The following is a 9,807-nucleotide window of genomic DNA, read 5'->3' on the forward strand; positions in this document are numbered from 1 at the left end:
GCAATCTCTCCATGGCAAAAAACGAGTGGCGAGAGGTGGTGTAGTAAGTATATCGAACAACCCCTAGCAGAAAAAAAAAAAAAACATAGCAGTGAAGGGAAAAAGAAAAAAAAAAATTAGACACAATAGGCCGCCTGGGTGGATAGAGGTGTAAATAAATAAAATAAAATACAAAATAGTAGGCAAGCAGGCTCAGACCTGAAACGCAAAGGAAGAAAAGAAGGTACAAAAAAAAAAAGCAAACCGTTTAGCCTTTGCATCCACAGGAATTGCAATAAGGTTTGGTGCGAGGCCGGTCGTCCGGGGACAATCGATCCAACAACTAACAAAGTAGACACGGGCAAAAAGTAAACAGCAAAAAGGCAAAAAAGAATAACAGACATAGGTTGTTTGGTTAAAGACGAGGGTTTACCTTTTATTTGCAAAGGAAGCAAAAAATCTGGATGCTGGTTGTCCAGAAGGTCTCATGTCGCTGGGGGTTAAGGTTTGGAGGAGGTACTCTAGACATAGCGTGTTTCAGAGTTGCTTGCTGGGTCTGGAATGATCGGCTGGATGTCAGGGCGATCCGAAACGGACGGTGGACACTGAGAATATGGGGGTCAGTGTTATGGAATGGACGACGCTGAGAACATAGGGGTCAGTGTTAAGGAACAGACGACACTGAGAACAGAGGATCGGTATTAAGGAACGGATGACACTGAGAACAGAGGATCAGTGTTAAGGAATGGACGACGTTGAGAATGCAGGGGTCAGTGTTAAGGAATGGACAGTCAGTAGGGAGCCAGGTGCAAGCAAGGTTGCAGGCTGGAGGAGCAAGGTGCAGGCGAAGTTGCAGACCGAAGGAGCGAGGTGCAAGCGGGGTTGCAGGCCGGAGGAGGGAGCTGCAAGGGAGGTTGCAGGCCGGAAGAGCAAGGTTGCAGGAGGAAGCTGGAGACACCAAGGGCTGGACGGTTGCGGGAATGAGCAGGAAGCTGCTGGAGTGAGCTGGAAGCATTGGAAACTGGGAGTGAAGTTCGCTGCTGGTGGGTCTCAAAAGGCAAGCAGTAGTGAATCGCATTAGTAGAAAAACTTTTTAGCCTTGATAAGGGCTGGTTGAGCTGCTGCTGAAACAGCTGCTGTTTCTTCTGCTGCTGCTGGAATCCTTCGGCTGGTGGATTCGGTCGGCGTGACTGGTAGCGTCAGTCATCACTTCAGGAGCTGCCTCCTACTCTCCAGCTGAGATGCCTAACTAGGCTGAAAGAAGCTGTATTCATTTGGTCAACGTGATGTTAGTGGTGTCGCTCCCAATAAGACAAACAAACGACTAATTCCAGAACAAAATTTATGCAATCAAAAGTAGATTGGGAGTTGTTGATTCCATTTAAATTAATTTCGTCTAAAAATAAAAATCAGTTGCCTGTTTTGTTTGATATATTTAAATTCCGACGTGCATAGTGAAGAAATAAAAAGGGAAAGTGAATGTATTCACTGAACCCAGATAATATTGTTCATACGTTAGCTCGCGTTAGCCTATAGCATCCTTTGTTTAAGGGAAGGGAAAGTGAAGAGAAACAGTGAGGGTGACGAACAAAGATAAACAAAGAAAAGTGAAGAGAGTGATTTTGAAACCACGACAGGTTATTCATCTCAAGGCGATTGTTGACTTCTGAGATGGATTGATCGCTTGATTGATCGATCAAGCGAGAGAAAGAGGGAGAGTCGATAATTTGTGATGGACGAAATTCGTCATGTTTTCAATAAAGAAAATAAGGAAAAACTTAATCAAGCATTTATAACTCTTGTAGCTTACCCCCCCCCCCCCAAAAAAAAAAAGAAAAAGTGTGGCTCATTAGTTTGGCTTGTTTTTAATAAATCAAAACAAAAAAAAAGAAAGCAGTAAAGTTTTTTTTTTGCTGTAACATAATAAGTGAGAGAGTGAGAGAGAGAATAAAAGGCAAACTAATTGCAAAGCAAACTGTAGCCATTCTGTAAGTTTTTAAGGTTGGTTTTGTTTAAATATATATGCGAGTGACCAAGAAGTAAACAATCTACACGTAATGCTAGTGCCATGTGTATATATGGTGTAACAATTTTGCTTAATGCTTGTCTTTCAGACGCCATGTTGTCTAATATGTGTGCGTTCGCTTTTGTTGAAGGTTGAAAATCTGGAATAAGCAAATTACAGGTTGCATCCAATGAAAAAGAGTGCAATTAGGGAGAAATCATTTTTTGCAAATTAGAAATGAATGCTATTTCAATAAGTTTATGATTCATAAGGGTGATGGGGCAATACAAGTTTACTGTGTGTAATTTTAGGCGGTGTAGAGTGGGGGGTGAGAGCAGTTATTAATTACAGGGAAGAATAGGAATTACTTCTGCTAATGAAAATGAAGATAGTGATGATTTCTCTCTTAGAATGAATTGTAGGATTTTATTATAAGGCCTAAATCTGTCTATAATGAAGTTGTAAAGTTACATAATGCAGTGGATTATAATCTATACACAATAAATTTGTATGTGGCATCTGTTGTTGTAAACCTATGGTAATTTAGTCCAGAGGGGAATTTCTGCAATCAAAATACAGGATTAATTAATTATTATTAATAATGATTTTAATAATAATCCATGTAATAAATCATTTTAATCCATTTAATAAAACTAAACTTAATGATTTAATCCACTTAAACTTTAATTTAATCCATTTAAAAGCTAAAATGAAATTAAAACATTGAAGACGCTTAGTATAAAAAATATATATTAACTCTTTTCACGGTTATAAAAACTAGATGATTCTTTTTTTTAGATAATTATGTTACCCTGAAAAGCTTAGCAGAAAGATGAAAAGGAAAATTATTTTAGAATTTAGCATTTCCCATATGGACATAACATGATTCTCCATAGGTAGTTAATCAATTTTATTTTGGATAAATTCATTTCATTTGGTCTTACAAGTTTTTTGGCAAAAATAAGCTACAAAGACGAATTTTCTGATTTGATATAAAATACATCTTATTTACATCGAATGTGAAGGAACATTTTGGACACACTACCTCATAAATTATTTAGCAATAGGTATTCATAGTAAAATCATTTAGCTTTGAATAAACTTTTTAGTGCAATCCAATAATGCCTTCATTTCTTGTTAAAACTCATTATTTGAATGCAGCTTTCAGATTTAAACTGTTCTGACATTTGTTTGCTGCTTTTGACAATAATTAATTAATTTCAACTTTCAATTTCCTATTTTTTATCTAAAAACAGAAAAAAGATTCTTAATGACTTTTCTTGTTTATTTTACAGGCGGCAAATATGTGCCGCGAGCTATTATGGTGGATTTGGAACCAGGCACCATGGATTCTGTACGATCTGGACCATTCGGTCAAATCTTTCGTCCAGATAACTTTGTGTTTGGTCAGAGTGGTGCAGGCAACAACTGGGCCAAGGGACATTACACAGAAGGTGCAGAACTTGTTGATTCGGTCTTAGACGTGTTGAGGAAAGAATGTGAAAACTGTGATTGTCTTCAAGGATTTCAAATGACTCATTCTCTTGGTGGTGGAACAGGATCTGGAATGGGAACACTCCTCATTAGTAAGATCAGGGAAGAGTATCCTGATAGGATTATGAATACATTCTCTGTTGTTCCTTCACCTAAGGTAAATATATGTGGCAAATTATATATTCTATATATTTTTTTTCTAATTAAAAATACTTTTTGTTTATTAATTATCATAAAAAGAAAATCACTGGATTTTTCTATCACTATGAATTTGCTTTTGTTTTATTCACATCAAAAATTATCTTTCTTCTGAAAGGCAGTTAAAATGGAGCTGATGAAGAGCATGTATTTAACACAATTCATACCCCCCTCCCCCCAAAAAAAGAGAAATAACAAATAATTTATCACGGTTCCACTAGTTAGTAGTAATTACTATGTAAATTTCAATAAAGACTGTAAAAACTGTTCATTTACAATCTGAAAAATAGTAATGTTTCGTGCCTTTAAATTTACCATACCGTCTTTTTCATGTTCCAGGTGTCTGATACAGTAGTTGAACCCTACAATGCCACCTTATCTGTTCATCAACTTGTTGAGAATACTGATGAAACTTACTGCATCGATAATGAAGCTCTCTATGATATCTGCTTTCGCACATTGAAACTTACTACACCAACTTATGGTGACCTGAATCACTTGGTTTCAGCCACCATGTCTGGAGTGACCACTTGTCTGCGTTTTCCTGGACAGCTTAATGCCGACTTAAGGAAACTTGCTGTTAATATGGTCCCCTTTCCCCGCCTTCATTTCTTTATGCCAGGATTTGCACCATTAACTTCTAGAGGTTGTCAGCAATATCGTGCACTCACTGTACCTGAGTTGACCCAACAAATGTTTGATGCTAAAAATATGATGGCTGCCTGTGACCCACGACATGGCCGTTATTTGACTGTTGCGGCTATGTTTCGTGGACGAATGTCAATGAAAGAAGTAGATGAACAAATGCTAAATGTCCAAAACAAAAATAGCAGCTATTTTGTTGAGTGGATCCCAAACAATGTGAAGACGGCCGTTTGCGACATTCCGCCTCGTGGACTCAAAATGTCAGCTACTTTCATTGGTAACAGCACTGCCATTCAGGAACTGTTTAAACGTATTTCTGAGCAGTTCACTGCTATGTTCCGAAGGAAAGCTTTCTTGCATTGGTATACAGGTGAAGGGATGGATGAGATGGAATTCACAGAGGCCGAATCCAATATGAATGACTTGGTGTCAGAATATCAGCAGTATCAAGATGCAACAACTGAAGAAGAAATTTTGATAGAAGAAGCTGAAGATGAGGAAGCTTAAATATCGGCGTCATCTTATATTTGTTTACTAGTTTCTGATTTGACAGCTTAAATTCAGCAGATGTTGAAATCTGAAAATGTGTCATGTAACTTTCATTTGCAAATTTCTGTTCATGAATCAAAAGAGGCTCACTTCTCTGCTTATGGTGCTTATTGTTTTATGTTTGTGTCTTCAATAAATGCATTTGTTAAGTTCCGGCCATAATAATATTTTTATTAAATGAAGTTTTTGGAGTCCTGAAACACAGAAGAAAACTTCTTTTTTATTTAATTTTATTTTATTTCTTTGAACATGGATAATTTCAAACACATATTCATTTATATTCATATAATTTATAATAATATAATAAGCATACAAAATGACACTAGATTAAAATTAATTATTGCAAGAATTCCTTTATTTGGCAATAATTATTTTTGACAATTATTTTTCATCCCAAATAATAACATTAAAAATTAGACAGACGACTTTTATAATTTGATTAAAAAAAATTTTTTTTTTTACAGAAAATATTGAACTTTTTTTCAAATTTTGTGTATTGCAATTTGTATTCGTAAAAAATCGAAAGAAAAATAAATATGAAATAAAATGTGAAAAATGTTTTGATTTTAATTTTTTTATTGGTTTTCAAGAATTGTATTGTATTCCCAATTTATCAGAATGTAACAGAATCAAAAATTGGGAATTATAAAATCGTGTGAATCATATTTTTATTTTTTGGCGATAGTGTCTCAATTGTAAATTAGCATTACAGCTCTTAAAAAGATCAACAAAATCAACTTACATAAAAAATGAGATAATGCTGCATTTTCAGAAATTAAACTTGATAGCTTGAATATATTAGATATATTAAATAATGAATTGGTTCAGTTACAGTTTTTCTTGAAAAAAATCGGGCTCTTCAGACAATTTGGCTATTCACTTGATTTCCAGAAATTACATCCTATAACCAGTTGAACCTATCACATAGATTCTTCTCTTAATGTACCCATGTCTGGGTGAGGTGCTGCACAATACTGCTTCATAGGAACAACTCGCCAGCCTCTAAACAGGAAAAAAGAGGCGGTAAAAGAGGGGGAAAGTCACAAATTTATAAAACCAATTGTTTTGCAGTCTTTTCGCCTCGACTGGTTAATGGTGCAGATCTGCCTTGTCTCACCGACTAACTGTCAGCAACAACTTTGAATTAAGAGAACCTGATTGTTTGAATCATCAAGCATGTTAAGGCTAATTGAACTTTGTTTTAAGCCGACAAGCCTGCATAAAAAAAAACATAGAAAAAATTAAAGGTCAATACCTTTTGTACACTGGCTGTTGATCATCTGTCATCAGATTTGAGCTCTACATTTTGCCCAGATCAGTCTACCTGAACTTAATGTTGTATGTGTGTTATATGCATTAGAGTGGCAATTTACAGTTATTTTATTTATTTTATTTTTTTTTTTTACATGGAGGTGTCCACTTATCAAGGCCCAGAAGCCACTCGGGCATAAGAGTTAGCATTGAGTGCATGGTCACATTTTAAAGGATCCATCACTAGAACCAAGATAAACTGTAATTGAACTGATTAAGCCGATTATCAAGTGGAAATCAGGTGAATAGTCAAATTCACCTGATTTGGCCATTTTTAACAATTACTAGAAAAACTAATTGGGTTGAAAAAATACTGAGAAAAACCAGAAAAAAAAAACTTGTAATTCAGCAAATTATAAATTCTTATCAGGAATAACAAATCCGGCTATTTATCCAATTTGTTTATTTTTTCACATTTCACATTTTTTTTTATTAATTTGATGTAACCCTGCTGGTCAGACTCGTTTGGTGGAGTGCGTGTTTGACATTTGTTCAAAGAATCCTTGGCAGAAAAAAATTTGGAGATGGCGGAAGGGTGGGCTTCTATATTGTACAAAAGACCATTTGCAAATATCAATGAAATCGTTGGAAGGCTACATTTGGGTATTCACCCAATTTCCAGAACTGATGTTAGCTGAATACCTATGTGAATATTGATACGATTATAGTTTTTCTTGAAATGTAAGTTAATTGTAAAATCGGGCTATTCAGACGATTTAGCTATTCACCTGATTTTCAGAAATGATACCCAATAACTGATCACATAGTTTTCTTGCTTTTCTTAATGTACCCACGTCTGGGTGAGGTGCTGCACATTCCTGCTTCATAAAAACAATTAATGTAACATTGCCAGCCTCAAAATAGGAAAAAGGATGAGGTAACAGAGGGGGAAAGCCACAAATTTATAAAACTAATTGCTTTGCAGTCTTTTCGCCTCAATCGGTTAATGGTGTGAAACTGCCCTCTTTCACGGACTCCGATAGTTTGAAATCACCAAACACGTTACAGCTAATTGACCTTTTTTAAAGCCGACAAGTCTGCATCAAAAAACATCAGTTGTTACTTGAACATAAAAAGATTAAAGGTTCGTCGTTTGTTGTCAGATTTGAACTCTTTATTTTGCCCAGATCAGTTCACCTGGACTTGATGTTGTATGTGTTCTATGTGCATTAGAGGGGCAATTTTCATTTACCATTGAGTGTATGGTCACATTTTAAAGGATCCATCAGTAGATGAAAATAAAAGTGTAGCTAGGGTTAGTCCCCGTGTTTTGCGGCTGTTTGATCCTATGACGCAGGATTGTGTGACACCTCCTCCAAGAGAAATAAGAAAAACTGTGTAATCCATGTCATTATTAAGCCAGTTCTGAACATCGGATAAATAGCTGAATTTGGCTATTCACCGGATTTTACAATTTTCTTACGTTTTCATTATTTTTGGTCAAACAAACGGTTTCATTTCTTGTTGCATTTGTCAATTTTCCACATTTGCCTATTTTTCCCAGAAATATGAAAAATCATTTCTTGAAATCTGGTGAATAACAAAATTCATCCAATTTTACAATTCTTTACCTATTTGTAGTAAGAAAACTAAGAAAAAATATGATTGGGTCATTATTCAGCCGGTTTCATTTCTGTCAATTTTTCACATTTATTCTTTTGCTTAGAGAAAAACCATGTAATCATTCATGTCGTTATCAAGTGTCATTTATTCACTTGATCTTTGAATTTTTCTATGTTTAGAAAAACAAGAGCTAATTTCGTTATTCAGCCGATTTGTAAATTTTTTACATTTCTCTATTCATATAAAAGTCGATCTCTGAGTTCGCATTCATTATTGATTATCGTGAAGAATAATCCAGTTCATTTTCAGATCTACCCTGAACCCAACACAGAATTGAATCTGTAATAAGTCCAGTGTACCTGTAAAGGAAAAGCTTGAACCAGACTACAGACAACAAATGGCCAGCATTTTAAACATATTGCTACCTGAACTTAACATTGCGTATGTTTTGTGAACTCTGAGCAGCAATTTTTAGTGACCATTGAGTTTAATGGTGACATTTTGAAAAATCCTTCACTAGACGAAGATAAAAATGGAAACTATTGCTACCAAATCAGGAAGAAGCTGAAAAACTATCCAGAAAACCTGCACTGAAAGAACTTACAGCTGAAGCTGGAGTACCCGGGTAGGAGAAAGACGACCATCTCCATGTTAAATGTGCCACGCTACCTAGGCTACAAACAATTGGGATTAATCTTTAGTCAATAAGGAGACTTGAATTGGTTGTCCCAGTGATGGTCCTCGCAACGTCATCATACAGAATACTTATGATGATGGATTGGGCAGGGTTCAATGCCATTCGAACACTTTTGAAGTTTGAGCGTTGGATTCTACCAATCATCATAGTTGGCATTGCTTAGGAATGGCCGAAAAGACCAACAATGAGTCCCTACCAAACCCCAAACCCTAGAACTCCAGAACCCATCCTGTTAGTATAGCTTAGCTCTTGGCTTGTAGTAATCCTATCCCAGTTTTCTTTTTGGTATTAGAGAGCCTTCGAAATTGCCCAACCCATGCATCCCTTACTTTTGTTCCCCGGTCTCCCCCCACTCGGATATGGCCACTAACTGTTTTTTTTTTTTCCTACAGATAATCCAGTTTTCAGCAAGACTTAGGTAGCTGGCAGGTTTGAGGAGGCCTAAGTACCTGTAATTTGGTGATGGTCTCCTCTCTGATTCGGCAGATCTCTGTTGAGGATTGGATCATCAATGGACCGGGCTGCCTATTTGCCTATTTAGAAGGGATGCTGTTGTTGCAAAGAAAAAAAAAAGAGTACACAAAACCTCAGCTCACTGCAGCAGCGTTGTCCGTCAGTACTTTCTGTAGACTCGTTTTCATGTCTGTTCCATTTACTCCAGTTGCCTGGTTTTATAAAAGACAGAGTCCTCCTAATTTGCATATTTGCATATGAACGCAAGAGTACATGAGATTCTGCAAGACTGCATTGTTATATAAGGCCGCAGGCGCCATCTTGGACCCTTTTCAGCATCATGACGCTGCATCGCAAAGCGCACACCGAGGCTGTTTAAGAGGTAAGCCTGCGTTCCCACAGTTTTCGCCACACTCCCCCCTGATATCATCATCACAGAGAGTGCAGGGATGCGGTGGCCTTTTTCTTCGAGTGCTAATTCAGAGAGGGGGGCCAGGGGCTTCGTCCTCGCCTGTGCTTTCGTCCTCAGTTTCAAGGTCAGTGAACCTAAGGCTGCTAATCTCAGGGTCGGTGTCCGACGAAGTCAGCGTAACCCAGAATGATGGTTCACTGGTCTCGGATCCAGTCTTTCTCTCATCACCGAGTGGCGGCTGCGCTTGTAATGTCAATCAAAGATCCTTGATATGACGGGGCACCCCGTCAACCCACATCGATTGTGGGCTGATCACCTTAGTCACACGCCCGGTTCTGTAGTGTGTGGTGCACTTGCCACGGGGGTTCTTAATCCAGACGACATATCCCTCTTTGATACTCTCTCTCTCGTCGCCTCCAGCTTGGGTAGTGGGCTGATCTCCATGCCCCTCACTCTGACGTACCTGTGAAATGCTTCGGCTGGCACGGTAGAGGGTGAAAT

At 37.3% G+C, this 9,807-nt stretch overlaps 1 protein-coding gene across 1 annotated transcript in view; it reads left to right on the forward strand.

The window, feature by feature from the left end:
• The window catches only part of LOC145252662 (tubulin beta-4 chain-like), a 61,363-nt gene extending 55,935 nt beyond the window's left edge, over window positions 1-5,428 (forward strand). Inside the window, exons 3-4 of the mRNA XM_080112435.1 lie at window positions 3,280-3,635; window positions 4,016-5,428. Of these exons, the coding sequence (XP_079968561.1) occupies window positions 3,280-3,635; window positions 4,016-4,828 (1,169 nt within the window). The 3' untranslated portion in view covers window positions 4,829-5,428. The remainder of the gene's footprint in view (window positions 1-3,279; window positions 3,636-4,015) is intronic.
• Window positions 5,429-9,807: the final 4,379 nt, after the last annotated feature.

This window comes from Euprymna scolopes, chromosome 29 (genome assembly GCF_053919585.1).
Source record: "Euprymna scolopes isolate OS-2025 chromosome 29, ASM5391958v1, whole genome shotgun sequence".
Classification (NCBI taxonomy): Eukaryota; Metazoa; Mollusca; class Cephalopoda; order Sepiida; family Sepiolidae; genus Euprymna; species Euprymna scolopes.